At 50.2% G+C, this 13,548-nt stretch overlaps 5 protein-coding genes across 5 annotated transcripts; 4 read left to right on the top strand and 1 right to left on the bottom strand.

Annotated features, from left to right (window-relative positions):
- Positions 1 to 733: 733 nt before the first annotated feature.
- On the top strand, positions 734 to 4,253 carry HO173_006796 (uncharacterized protein; the record flags this gene model as incomplete). Its single annotated transcript, XM_037308702.1, has 7 exons — positions 734 to 842; positions 896 to 1,138; positions 1,198 to 1,638; positions 1,693 to 2,096; positions 2,157 to 2,721; positions 2,771 to 3,327; positions 3,378 to 4,253. 7 exons carry the CDS (start codon positions 734 to 736, stop codon positions 4,251 to 4,253), a joined length of 3,195 nt encoding a protein of 1,064 aa, XP_037164545.1.
- Positions 4,254 to 5,090: 837 nt separating this feature from the next.
- Positions 5,091 to 8,220, top strand: HO173_006797 (uncharacterized protein; the record flags this gene model as incomplete). The annotated part of the gene is made up of 6 exons (XM_037308703.1): positions 5,091 to 5,442; positions 5,494 to 5,758; positions 5,821 to 6,105; positions 6,160 to 6,229; positions 6,276 to 6,783; positions 6,842 to 8,220. 6 exons carry the CDS (start codon positions 5,091 to 5,093, stop codon positions 8,218 to 8,220), a joined length of 2,859 nt encoding a protein of 952 aa, XP_037164546.1.
- Positions 8,221 to 9,089: 869 nt separating this feature from the next.
- On the top strand, positions 9,090 to 10,518 carry HO173_006798 (uncharacterized protein; the record flags this gene model as incomplete). Its single annotated transcript, XM_037308704.1, has 2 exons — positions 9,090 to 9,791; positions 9,934 to 10,518. The coding sequence occupies 2 exons, from the start codon at positions 9,090 to 9,092 to the stop codon at positions 10,516 to 10,518; spliced, it is 1,287 nt and encodes a 428-aa protein (XP_037164547.1).
- Positions 10,519 to 10,656: 138 nt separating this feature from the next.
- Positions 10,657 to 11,055, top strand: HO173_006799 (uncharacterized protein; the record flags this gene model as incomplete). Its single annotated transcript, XM_037308705.1, has 1 exon — positions 10,657 to 11,055. The coding sequence occupies one exon, from the start codon at positions 10,657 to 10,659 to the stop codon at positions 11,053 to 11,055; it is 399 nt and encodes a 132-aa protein (XP_037164548.1).
- A 720-nt stretch (positions 11,056 to 11,775) lies between these two features.
- HO173_006800 (uncharacterized protein) lies at positions 11,776 to 13,143 on the bottom strand (the record flags this gene model as incomplete). The annotated part of the gene is made up of 1 exon (XM_037308706.1): positions 11,776 to 13,143. One exon carries the CDS (start codon positions 13,141 to 13,143, stop codon positions 11,776 to 11,778), a length of 1,368 nt encoding a protein of 455 aa, XP_037164549.1.
- Positions 13,144 to 13,548: the final 405 nt, after the last annotated feature.

The following is a 13,548-nucleotide window of genomic DNA, read 5'->3' on the forward strand; positions in this document are numbered from 1 at the left end:
GTGATTAAACATCGCGTTGGGGGCCTCGGAGGGACAGCGATCGACAGCAGCATGGAAAACATCTCGCCGAGGGCCACGTTTAGCGGAAGGACGGACGCCCGGTTACTCGTATCATCTACTCGTATATGCACTTTATATGGATACTTGTATGCGATTCTTTGAGGAGTCAGATGAGTGCGGAAGTGGGTTTTGGGGGATACAACCCCCAAAACTCACCCGGAACTCACCCTAAACCTAAGCCCCGGCGAGTTTCCCCCTTCCTTTTATTGTAATATTATTTAAAAACGACGAATTATGAAGTTTCGGATTAATCGGATTTTAAACATTGCATGTGCAGGTAGGTACGAGTATCCAGAACTAATCTTTCTTGCCTCGGTCTCTCTTCATTGAGCTGCCTTGGAGGCAGCTGGCTTGATAGGATGCAGGGACTCTAGTTCTCCGTGTTCATTGGATCTGCTATACAGCATGAATTTAGTAATCATTATATGTACCTTTCATTACTGGCTGTGTAACAGCTTATGTCCGAAACTTATTACAACTCATGCATGATCGCTGTTCGCTCGAACTAAATGGCTCTCCAAGGATGGCCAGCGTTTCGCGTCCGAGATAAGCCGCACGTGTATTTCGCTCGAGAACTCAAGTCATCTATTTAAGGTCTTGTCAATCTCGTTCTCGTCTTCACGCATTGCTTTATCTTCATCCTGAGGATTCACTTCGAATTCAAAGGGCAAAAATGACTACGCCAATTCCGAGTCCTCCGGGACTGCCACTCGTTGGCAATATCTTCGACCTTGACCCTCAGAATCGGTTGCAAAGTCTCACTCATCTAGCTGACATCTACGGTATGTTTTAAACGCATCGAAGGGCGTCTCAGTATGGACACTAATTATCATAGGCCCTATCTATGAATTACGACTCCCAACCGGAAATCTGATCGTGGTGTCTAATCATGAGCTTTTTGACGAGATCTGCGACGAGAAACGCTTCACAAAAGTCCTTAGTGGGCCTTTAATCGAGTTGAGGTCGGCAATACACGATGGACTATTCACTGCTCACCCAGGCGAGCCCGCTTGGGGCGTCGCACACCGAACGCTAGTTCCATCATTTGGGCCTCTCGCGATTCGAGACATGTTCGATGGTCAGTTCCAAAACAACAAAAGGATTTGGACAACGTTCTCAGGGCTAACTTTCTGGCAGAAATGCATGAAATCCTAACGCAGTTGGTCCTCAAGTGGGTCCGATACGGTCCAGACTATCGAATTGACACGGCCGACGACTTCACTCGGCTGACTTTGGACTCCATCGCAATCTGTGCAATGGATACCAGGTTCAACAGCTTCTATACAGAGGGGGTGCATCCTTTCGTAAAAGCAATGCAAGAAGTCCTACTTGAGGCCGGCAGGCGGTCATTACGACCCTCGTTTGTCAAACGGCTTATGAAGAGTGCGGAAAAAAAGTATGCAGACGATATAGAAGTCCTACAATCAACTGCCCAGAAGATTATTGCCGACAAGAGAGCGAATCCGACAGACAAGAAAAGCTTGGTGAATACCATGTTGAATGGCAAAGATCCAAAAACGGGTCAGAAGATGACCAATGAGAGCATTGCCGATAACATGATCACATTTTTAATTGCCGGTACGCTCCTCTAGCTTGACCATCATCGGATGTATGTGCGCTGACAATCAGAAGGGCATGAAACGACTTCAGGCCTTATGTCATTCTTGTTCTTCCAATTGATGGCCAATCCCCAGACCCTTCAGCAAGCACAGATAGAGGTCGACAAAGTCATTGGTACTGGTCCTGTCAAGGTTGAGCATCTCTCGAAGCTACCGTATATCACTGCCTGCTTGAGGGAAACACTTCGATTAACGCCCACAATTACGGGAACAGTCATGGGACCTCTGCCCGAGACCAAGGAGGACCCCATAATTATTGGGGGCGGCAAGTATCTAGTGAAACCGGGTAGCAAATTTACCATGATACTGGAAAAGGTCCACAAGGATCCGAAGGTCTACGGAGATGACGCGGACAAGTTCCGTCCCGAGCGTATGTTGGATGAGCATTTCAACAAGTTGCCGAAGAACGCTTGGAAGGTCAGTAATCTTGGAATAGCTGGCTGTGTGGATTCGGCGCTGACTTTCGATCTCTACTAGCCCTTTGGAAATGGTTCAAGAGCGTGCATTGGTCGAGGTTTTGCATGGCAAGAGGCTATGTTAGCCGCTGCTATGTTACTCCAATACTTTGACTTCCGTATGGATGATCCTAACTACAAACTCGCAATCAACCAGACACTCACAATCAAGCCAAAGGACCTATTCATGCACGCGACGTTACGGAAAGGCGTTGACCCTTTGCACTTGGAAACGATGATGACCAGCGAGAGCCAGAAAGCTACTCAGGTATCTGATGCGTCGAAGGAAGCTGAAAGCAAAGGATCTGAGAAACCAATGTCGATCTACTTTGGCGGCAACATGGGTACCTGCGAGAGCTTGGCCCACACGGTAGCGCAATCTTCTGTAAATCATGGATTCAAAGCAGTAGTCAAGCCGCTGGATGAGTCTACAGACAATATACCAACGGATCAGCCCGTCATCATCATCACAGCTAGCTACGAAGGGGAGCCTCCTGATAACGCCAACCTCTTTTTCACCTGGCTCAAAAATCTTGATGGCGAGCCATTGAAGGGAGTCCAATACTCTGTTTTCGGATGCGGCAACCGTAAGCGTTCCCTACGTCTCCAAAAATACGTCTGACACTCATGGTCCAGGTGACTGGAAAGACACATTCCAGCGTATACCGACCTCGATAGACACTATGTTGGAAAAGAGAGGCGCAAAGAGACTCTTGGAGCGTGGTTCTGCAGATGTTGCTAACAACGACGTCTTTAACGACTTCGAGAAGTGGGAAGACAAGAACTTCTGGCCGACCATCAAGAAGGCCTTTGGCAGCGAAGATGGGACCGACGACACGGCTGGCCTAGATATCGAAGTCTCTACTACGCTAAGATCCTCTCATCTACGTCAAGACGTCAAGGAAGCTATTGTCGTGAAGAATGAGCTTCTTGGATCTGGGACGGAAGCGCCAAAGCGACACATCGAATTGAAGCTTCCGACAGACATGACATACCGAGCTGGAGATTACCTCGCAGTCCTTCCGATCAACCACACGTCAGTAGTCCGACGAGTGATCAAGCGCTTCCGCCTCCCTTGGGATGCCTTTGTCACGGTCAAGTCCGGGGAATCTTATCTGCCTGTTGGCCAGCCAATGTCCGTATTTGACGTGCTCAGCGCATATGTGGAGCTCAGCCAAACGGCGACACGAAGAGTGGGTTGTCTACTCAGTCCGCGCTCTCGTCCTGCTAATCCTGATTCTAGAACATTGAGGCAATACTCAAATTTACCGCTGACAAATCAACTAAGGCGGAACTTGAACGACTGAAGGGTGACGCATTCAATGCCGAGATTACAGCGAAACGAGTCAGCCCATTAGACCTACTAGAGCGATTTCCGAAAGCCGACATACCCTTCGGCGCATTCCTCACAATGCTCCCGCAGCTGCGGCTTCGTCAGTACTCAATCTCATCCTCTCCCCTCGCTGAAGTTGGATCCTGCACTCTCACATGGGGTGTCCTCGATGTAGAGTCCTTCCAAGGCGACGGCAAACGATTTCTCGGTGTCGCATCCAACTACCTCTCGAACTTGCATGAAGGCGACCACATCCACGTCAACGTCAAGCAGAGCCATCAATCTTTCCATCTTCCCCCCAACATCACCGAGACCCCGTTGATCATGATCTGTGCCGGTACCGGTATTGCGCCCTTCCGAGGCTTCATTCAAGAGCGCGCTTTGCAAATTGAAGCTGGCCGGAAACTCGCACCAGCGCTACTGTTCGTCGGATGCCAGAAACCGGGCCAAGATGATCTTCATGCAGACGAGCTCTCAGCTTGGGCATCGAAAGGGGCAGTGGATGTCCGCTACGCCTACTCCCGCGATCCGAAGAGCAGCCAAGGGGCGAAGTACGTGCAAGATCGCTTCTGGGCTGATAGAAAGGATGTACTGCACTACTTCGGATCGGGGGCCAAAGTGTTCATGTGTGGCAGTGGCAAGGTTGCCGACGGGGTGAAGGCTGCGTCGGTGAAGATGTACATGCAGGCAAACGAAGAGGAGGGTACGCCGAAGACGGAGGAGGAGGCGGAGAAATGGTTTCATGCGATGAGGAATGAGAGGTTTATGTCTGATGTCTTTGACTGATCACGGTATCAATAGGTGTTTGCGATCCCATTTCTTTCTCCTGAATGCGCTCAGAGAAGTCATCAGCGGTCTGGATTACTTGGTTCTTCAGAACTCCAAAGTCACGAGGCATGAGGCCGAGAACAGTGCCAAATCATGTTTAGAAGCAATCCAGCCAAATTGTTTCAGCGGTGAGAACCCGCGCCCTTTGTGCTGACTTCTTTGAGCTCCCGCGGACTTGAACAACCACCTTCTCTAGCAGCGTCTCCACGCCTCGCCACCACCTTTTCCTGCGTTCTATGCGAACACGACCTCAAGGCTGGTGCAACCTGAAGATTATCGTGCTGAAACGTCCACAAGTCTCCCTATGCCTTCAGCCTTCATTCCGCCCAGACCTCCGCCGCATTCCTCTAAATTATCTCTTCGATATTGGTCTTGTGCTTTATCTCGTACTTTTATGCTTCTTGCATCACGCTAGAAAACAGAAATCTGCACCCTATAACGTCACTGCATGGACTGAGCCACGAAATGCAATTATGCGTGCGGCGCAATGCCTTGCCAAGACCTACTCCGTCGTACTCAGTGTTATACTCGTGCTCCTTTTTTTTTGGCGACAGCTACCCTCTTCTTGAGGGTGTGCAGCCGAAGTCGTTGCCTGTTGTTTTGTGCCTTTTGATCATGGTTTCTTGCAGTCTAGGGTAGCAAGCCGCACGCCTAGCTACATGAGCTGCTGAAACTGACTCGGAATGCTATGTCCTGTACCGAGCACATGTTCTTGTTGCCATCCACACTCTTTTGATCCATCAGCATGACTTGAAAGTAGATTACTTATATAAACACCGTTTTCCCTACCATGAAATGAGACAGCACACTACTTCCTATCTCGCTCTACCTCTCTTCATCAACATTTTTCACATACAAGTACCGACTTGCTTCTCCCTGACGCCTACAACGAATACCATACCTTGGACTTCCAAAGCCATGCATCACATCCCCATTGCCAGCTTAAGCGTGCTCGCTCTCATCTCACCCGTCCTCGTCTCTTCGAATGCGCCGCCGCAAGCTCCCCCACCCCAGCAACGAACCACACTGCGCCCTATCAACATCCTCGACTACGAGGCTTCCGTGGGACTCCAGCGCCGCGATTCCACCGATCTGTCCGTTTTGGTCCCCCAGAATCACTCGGAGCTCGTGTACGGAAGCCCGGCAGGTGAGTCCTGATGCCTCGCTGTACTGTGGGTATGCGGCTGATCAGCACCAGATGATGGCCGGTTTCTCCTCGCCAACATGACGCTTCATGCCCCGGACGGTCTGCCGATCGTCTTGCTTGAGCGCTTCGAGGAGCTGGATGTCGAGGTGGACTGTCGGGATGATGAGGGCGTGTTGTCTTTGATGTTCGGTTCGAGCGATGCGTTTGAGTATGCTAGAGAGAAATGGGGTTATGTCAATAAGGTGGATGATGGGAAGTTTTTGCTCATTGCGAATAAAGATGGGTGTGGGCCTGGTGGTCAGAGGCAGCCTTATGTGTCAGTACTCTCATGGTTCAAAATGTTCTTGTATCTTTGGTTGATACTTACCGGGTCGAAAGCATCTCCAATATCACGGACGACACTGCGACGCTCAATCTATCTCTGGCTGCTCAAGCAGTCCCCTGGTCCGACGTTGGTGGCTCGTACGAGCTCGATTTTGGCCATGCGATTCCAATCCGACAGCCTCAGCAACTCCAAGGCCGGAGTTGGTGGGATAACGCTAAGAATGCTGGAAACGACGCCCTCAACGCTACCGAAGGAAACCTTGACGAGACCAAGAATGCTAGCCTCCTATTATCTGCGGGACAGCAAAATAAGCGAACGACTATCTACACTGATCCCGGGTAAGTACTTTGGCCAAGTCGTTGACCCTGGGCGCTTTGATAACGTGGATATAGGGCTGACTTGACCATTGATTGTACCAACTGCTTCATGATTGGGAGCCTCGAAGTCATGGGTCATCTCTCGGTACTTTACCCCTTCTTACTAGAAACCTCCCCTAACGCGCTTCAAGGTTCTTGATTTCAATCTTCGAGACCTCATCCTTATTGCATCCCCCAAGTCCGTTCTCGCAACCCTCGAGTTCGAAGCAAGTATAACAGCCGATTATGAATCAACTCCGCTAAATTTCACCAAAGAGCTTCCTAGTATCCCGATTCCCGAGTTAGGGTTCTCAATCCCCGAAATAATGACAATAGGTCCCAGCCTGACCTATACCGTCGGCGCGAGTGGCTCGTTCAGCGGTTCTGCAACGGTGGATTTCGGACTTCAAGCTACTGTTCCAGATAGCGCGCAGATTGTTGCAGACTATAGCAACTCTGGGGCGAGTACAGCGACAAACTTCAGTGGAGGCCAGCTGACACCAAAGTTTGACATCAAAAACGGATCGGCATCTGTGACTTTGAGCGCCTTTTCCCAGCTGGGGATCAATTTCGGAGTCGACTTGTTCAAGCTTGGTGCCGTGACTGTCACAGTGACGGTCAAGTTGCCGGAGATTAGTACGACGCTGACTGCAAATTATGGTAAGTATCTACCCCTTCCCATCGCAGGGACAGAAACCAAATCGACTAATCGGTGCAGACAAACTGGGCGCCTGCAGTCAAGGTGTCGGGGCTTCCAAGACAGGGATCGAAATTGACAGCAGGGTCAGTATCGAAGTTGACTTGGATATGGACGCAAAGTTGCTGGACAAGGGGCCTTCTTGGTCGAAGACCCTGTTTAGCGACTCGAAGCACCTCTATTCGCACTGCTATCCGCTCAACATCCCTGAACTTCTGCCGGAACAGAACGTAACAAGGGTACCAACGCTGCCTTCGGCACCATCAGTATCAGCATTTTCATCCGGGGTCCCAGCACCTGCATCCCCCACCTGGGAGCTAGAACGCAGATGGGCAATTCTGCCACCAGGAGACAGATGGGCACTCCGTTCAGCATGGGTACCTTCGCTACCAACAGGCATTCCGTCAAAATCCGGTCTTCAAACCAATTCATCCTCCTCTAGTGGAAGGCCTGGTTCGGGTAGTTCATCAAATAATGGGATGACATCGACCACGTCAACAACAGAACCGACATCGACACTCACGACGTCTCTCACAAATTCAATCTCGGAGTCATTACCAATCACCCCTTCGACCACCTCAACAGTAAACCCGACGTCGACACTCGCTACGTCTCTCACAACCTCAAGCTCGGAGCCATCGTCACTCCTGCCTTCGACCACGCCAAAAACAGGACCGGTGTCGACACTCGCCACATCTGTCACATCTTCGAGCACGAAGTCATCATCAATTGCACATTCGACCTTCTCGACAGGAGAATCGATGTCGACATCTTCAAGCACAGATTCATCAATGTTACCTTCGACCACCTCAACAATAAAACCGACCTTGACACCCGGTACGTCTTCCACATCTTCGAAGGTCGGACTATCATCAATTCTGTCTCCATCCACGCCAGAAAGCTCCACGATGACATCGACACTCACTACATCTTCTACATCTTCAGAAATCGAGTCTTCATCAACGTTTATTTCGTCTACTTCGTCGAGCACGTCTCTGAATTCGTTAACAACTAGTTCATCATCAATCGTACCTTCGGTCACCCCATCATTGAGCGCACAAAAACCTTCACATAGCACCGAAGCCGACGCAGCTGGTAATAGTCCCGGGGTGACTCCAACTACACTAACCCCTTCCAAATCAGCCTCAAAAGAGCACTTGAAGGTCCCAGTTCCCGCCTCAACTTCCGCATCATCGTCGCTGCTGCCAGATCCTGGGGCCAAGACTGCTGTCAATCAACCAAAGGTCACTCACACCCCAGCGGAGCCTTCTCCCAAGATATCAGCAATTTTGCCTGCTCCAAAGCCAGATGCTACCTTGTCGCCAAAGCTCGCCAAAGGAGCAGACAAGTCATCGTCCAACTCTCAAGGGCACCCTAAGAAGCATCACCATTCGCGCTGAAACCAATACCACAGCCCCTAATTGAGGGATCAATTATCAGGACTAAGGAGTTGCTCATCATAGAGGAGGGGGAGATGGGGATCGTGAAGCGGTTGGCGATATGAATGCTTGTTTGTTGACGAGTGCGACGGCGTGGATTATTTAAGTGTCTTTCTTTAGTCTCGGGCGTTGGAGTCGGACTGTTTCACACGTATGATAGTATGGATCCCAGAGTATCTTTGAGCAACGAATACATGCTTTCATAACTTGGACTGGTCTCTCAATGAGAACTCAACGTATCTTGGTACTCAGTCACCAAGTGCTTCCGAGGTTCCGAGACTGCGTCATGGAGACAGTAAAGGCATCCTCAACAGGGTGAGACCTAGGTTGTAAAGGATAAATTCCTCGAACCCTGATAATCCGTACTTTAAGAACCTGCACACAGGTCATGGTATATTTTGGAAATGATGAGGCCAAGATCGCAGGAACTTGGACCAGTACTATTGTAATGTAGTGTAAGTCAGATAATGGCAACATCGCCAGAAGAGAATCCTAAGCCATTGGCCAGTTTTTGTGGATATTGGCCTCAAGGCTGCATCCTTGCCGCATGCAGCTTCAAAAGGCTAGCGTACCGTCCCCAAAACCAATACGTGGCCTCACGTCATCATTCTTATCAATCTTACATTTACCTCATCTCTCAATTGTTCATCTGTTTCAATCAACACACATCCTTTGATTAGATCATATTGTCCTGGCACCGAAAACTGTTGGAATTCAGCACTTCAGCCCTATCGTGCTTGGCATGTACTACAAGTCGCACACAAACTTCATAGAAAAATAATAAGCCGTCATCAATATTCCATCAAAGACAGCCAATGCGGACGCCGGTAATGCCAACCACGGGTTCCAGTCGTCGAGAGGACAGTGATGGTAACGAGCTGGCTGTTTTTCCTGGTAGAAACCTATCAAATGAAGAGGCCCGAAACGGAGTGTATCAGGAATCTCAACGCGAGGAACACGGTTCGCTGAACGAAATCAGTCCAGATGGAAGTGCTCGTCTCTGGGAAGACCTAAAGACTGAGACAGGTTACGCCTCATATGCTGCTTATTTAGAAGCTTACGAGGAAAGACATCCGGATTTGAAGTGGTTGAAAAAACAAGTCCAAGGTTACAACTGGACAGGAAGTAGGAAATGGTACCCGACTTGCGTCATTTTCAATCTATCTGATGGAATCCAGTCCCGTACTAGAATGAGTTTGCATTGCAGCAATTCATCTGCGTCAGTAATCCTTTCAGCTCTACGTCAACCGCCAGATACAGCAGCCGCTCGTATTGTGCTGTGTGAAGCTTCTCAACTCGATGGAGAAATGGTGAATGCACTTGGACTAGGATTAAGGATCCAACCGGGCTTTTTCCAAGCTTATTTCTCCAGATACGAGTCTTTGCAACCGCCAGAAGATCCAGTGGCACAAGTTGATAACCGAAGGCTTGCACCCGAGCATGTCATTATAGGCCAGTATGTCGTGACCATAGCCCGTCATTATCTCCCTGCGAATGCGGATGCCACACCCGTTATCTTGATCCTTGGCAATGTGAGGGACCCCTTTTCCATCGGAAAAAGGTTCGATGAAGTAAGTGTGGGGGGGGGGAAAGGGTTTTTTTTTTTTAATTTAGGGGGGGGTTTTGAAAAAAAAAACAAAAAAAAAAAAAAAAAAAAAATAAAAACCCTTTCAGAATCCGGCCGTGGGACGCATCTCCAATGCTATGGAGAAACTACCAACATGGATGCAGGAGTATGTTCGTGTTCTACAGTCTGATCTTGAAAAGGGGAGAGGATCAAAGGAAAATATTACGGATCTGTCATTCAGGTCGCTGGCTCCCTTGCTGCGTTGGAGTACCTTTAGAACACGCGAAAAATGTTGCTTGGTTCGAGAAGGGTACTCCAAGTTTGTTACTCCCCGGAAGAATCTAGTGCGCTGGCAAGGAAACGAAACAACACTGGAAGGTTTGTTCCATATGCGGCTTGATCTACGGCGAATGATTGAAGACTCAGAGGACGGTTTCGAGCAGTTCCGAAGATTCACTCGTTCGCAACAACCAAATGATGTACCGCAAAACAAATCATCTGCGATGGTGGAGGATGAGATCCAGCAAACCCATTTCGAAGCACATCGCTTGGAGATCGAGATCCGTAACTTCCTGCAACTCCAGATTGGAGAATTGGCATTACAGGAGTCTAGAAGGTCTATCGAGCTTTCCAATATCCAAATTGAGGAGGGAAAACGAGGTCAGTGCAAATCCCCGGAACGGTGGGGATGACTGGCTAATGATTATAGTGAGAATTTGTAAGAGTCACATCCAAGGTCGAGTCTACGGAACACTGATACAATACCCCTCCTAGTCACCATACTCGCTTTCGTCTATGTTCCTCTTAATCTTGCAACCTCAATCTTTGGCATGAATCTTCAGCAGCTCAATGGAAGCGGACAACACTTTTCTCTGTTTATCACCACCGCGGCGGTCACACTAGCTGTTACAGGAGGCTCGTGGTTCGTGATCGAACAAGTAAATAGCTATCTCAAGTGGCGAAAAAGAACCCTTGACGAGCCTTATGACGGAAAAACGCAGTTCACACTGGCGGTGCGGGTTGCATTACTCACTTGGCTTGTTTCAAACGGGCATACGTCTTGGATGTTCAGATCTGGGGCTTGGTGGCGTATATTACTTAACCACAGGTCTCGTTTAGCCAGTCCTATGGTCGCACATGGAATCATTGGACGTTTGAATGCTGGTGAATACGTGTCGAAGTATGGTAAAGTGGTGGAGGAGCTGAGAAGCGAAGATGAAAGACCATGACTCTTCTGAATGTGCATCTCGTCGTCGAAAACGCTCAAAATCGCCTGATGTCTGATAGTGCTCTAGAAACTAAGTCTACATAGTGGAGACGTGACTAGGCCATAATGGGCTTACACAGAGTTGCATGAGCTGATCCATCTGTTTAGGGTGACAGTATATGGAGCGCAACGGTCGCGCCTGTTCTCGTTCCAGTCGTGATATCTACGTTAACTCATACTTGGTCAACACGAGACAACATGGGGACCAACCCACAACAAGAAACTTCGCAATTTCCAACAGAACACCGCAGCCGATGTGTCCTGTCTCTACCTTAGTGGCAGGCTGTGGGCGTTACAACCTGTGCAAACGCTAAGAAGTCGTGATGAAAGCTGTGGCAGTTCTTCACGAAGAAAGTGTTTGATCTACGGCTATTGGCCTTCATTCGACTCAAATACAGTACTTATACCGCAGTTGTTTTCTTTCAGACAGATAGATTGACTCTCTCTCCTTCGCATCATAGATCTCTGATCGCGCGCGAACATCATATTCTCATACCTGAAACATATCGCTATCTAAATTAGTCGCAGTCATTTCACGCAACAATCATACTACGAACAGTCGTTTCCATCATTTCTTCATCAACAACAATATCTCTCCAAAGAGCAAAACCATCGCACTACCAAATCGTCTCACTCATCCGCCCGTTCCTCCCCCACCATCCCCCCCCTCTTCTCACCCCCCTCACCCCGCCTCGACAAACTCGCTCAACAGCGGGAAAAATGCCGCCAGCAGCGTCTGCACCAGCGCGTCATTGCTCCCGACCCCGACCCCCACTCCCGGCACCGTCACCGCGTTGACCCCGCCGTCCGCTTTCGCCACGTCGATCAGGATCTCGAGGACTTCGATCGCTTTGGTCGCGTTGGCGACGAGGGCGGCGGGGTCGTAGGTGGGGGGCGCGAGGGGTGGGATGGTGGGGGAAAGGGTCAGTGTGGGGATTAGGGCGGTGGGGATTGTGATTGTGGGAAGGGTGGGGGTGCTGAGAGTTGGGATTGCTGTTGAGACGTTTAGGTTCGGAAGACTTATTGATGGAAAGCTTGGCGCCGGATATGTGGGGAACGACCCGACGCTTAAGGTGTTATTCGCCGGAAATGGGGCCGACCTGTTGACGCCCGCGGGTCCGGGAATTCTAGCCCAGGGGGTGCTTGGTGACGGGAGTCCCTCGGGCTCAAGGGTCGGGACGGGGATGGCGACTGGAATTGGAGTAAAGGTTGGAGCGCTGCCGTTGAAGCCTTTGAAGGGAAACGGAGTTGGGAGCGAAAAGCCTAATGATGGCATGCCGTTCGAAGGGATGCTGAAAGATGGAAGCCCAATGGTGGGCTTGGAGATGTTGAGGCTGGGAGACGGAATAGTCAGGGATGGAACCGCCACAGATGGAACAGTGAATAAGGGAACAGCCAAGTGCGGCAAGCCAATAGTGGGTTCCGAGATACCAAGAACAGGAAACGAACTCGTCACGGATGATGCACCTATCGCAGGTAAACCTGTCGACGTGACGCTCTCCACCTTATTCGTGGGAATATCGAAGATCGGAAACCCGTTGGGTGTCGCGGGAAACGTGATGAGTGGAAGACCAAAGGAATCGACGGCCGATGGAGGCGTAGGCATCGAGTCCATGATGGGGGCCGGGATGGCGAATCGAGGGGGTCCGGTCATTGCGGGCAAGGGCAAACTGGGTGATGGGAGGATTGAATCGGGACTGGTCACCGAAGGAAGACCAAACGAGACCGAGCTGACAGAAGGAAAGCTAAGCGAACCAAGACTGACTGAAGGCACGGAAAGTGACGTTAGAGTCGGCACCGAGACCCCGACATCTTCGATACTGAGTGACAGGAGCTCGGGAGGCTTCGCGGAACCAGTTGGGATACCAGAATCACCGGTAAGGGCCTGCAATACTGATTGGATTGATGCGGTCAGGCTTGACGGGTGGCCGGCGGGGACGGTGACGGGAGTGGAACCGGAGACTGGGACGGTGATTGAGGGTAGTAGGATAGGCTTGGCGGAGATTAGGGAGGCGAGTAGGAGAGAAGGGACGATGTTGGAGAGATGCATGGCTTTGGCTGCTGATGGATTTTTTTCCTTTTCCTTTTTCTTTTTTAGAAGGGAGAGGTTGTCTTGATGGCAAAGGATACCGACCGACAGAGGAGGAAGAAAAGGGGCGCGCTCGAGGTAAATGAAGGTTATGCTCCCAACATTCCATCAGGCAGAATGTGAGACATTGGGAACGCCAAGAATGCAAGAACCGCGAGTTCGACCAACCACGGCGGTCTCTCCATGCGCACAGGGCTTCCCGGGTCCATGCACGCTGTGGAGGAATGATTTGGACTTTTTCGGCAGCATTGGCGGCTTGTCACAGGAGTAGGGATGGCGCCGCTAAGGCAGATTAGCGCAGGCCTGCATGGTCGATTTGAGATGTGTGATGCGTATCGTGACCACTTGTTGTGCAATGCTGATGAT

The sequence above is a fragment of the Letharia columbiana genome, assembly GCF_014066305.1.
Source record: "Letharia columbiana isolate WasteWater2 chromosome Unknown Sc0000020_s0, whole genome shotgun sequence".
Classification (NCBI taxonomy): domain Eukaryota; kingdom Fungi; phylum Ascomycota; class Lecanoromycetes; order Lecanorales; family Parmeliaceae; genus Letharia; species Letharia columbiana.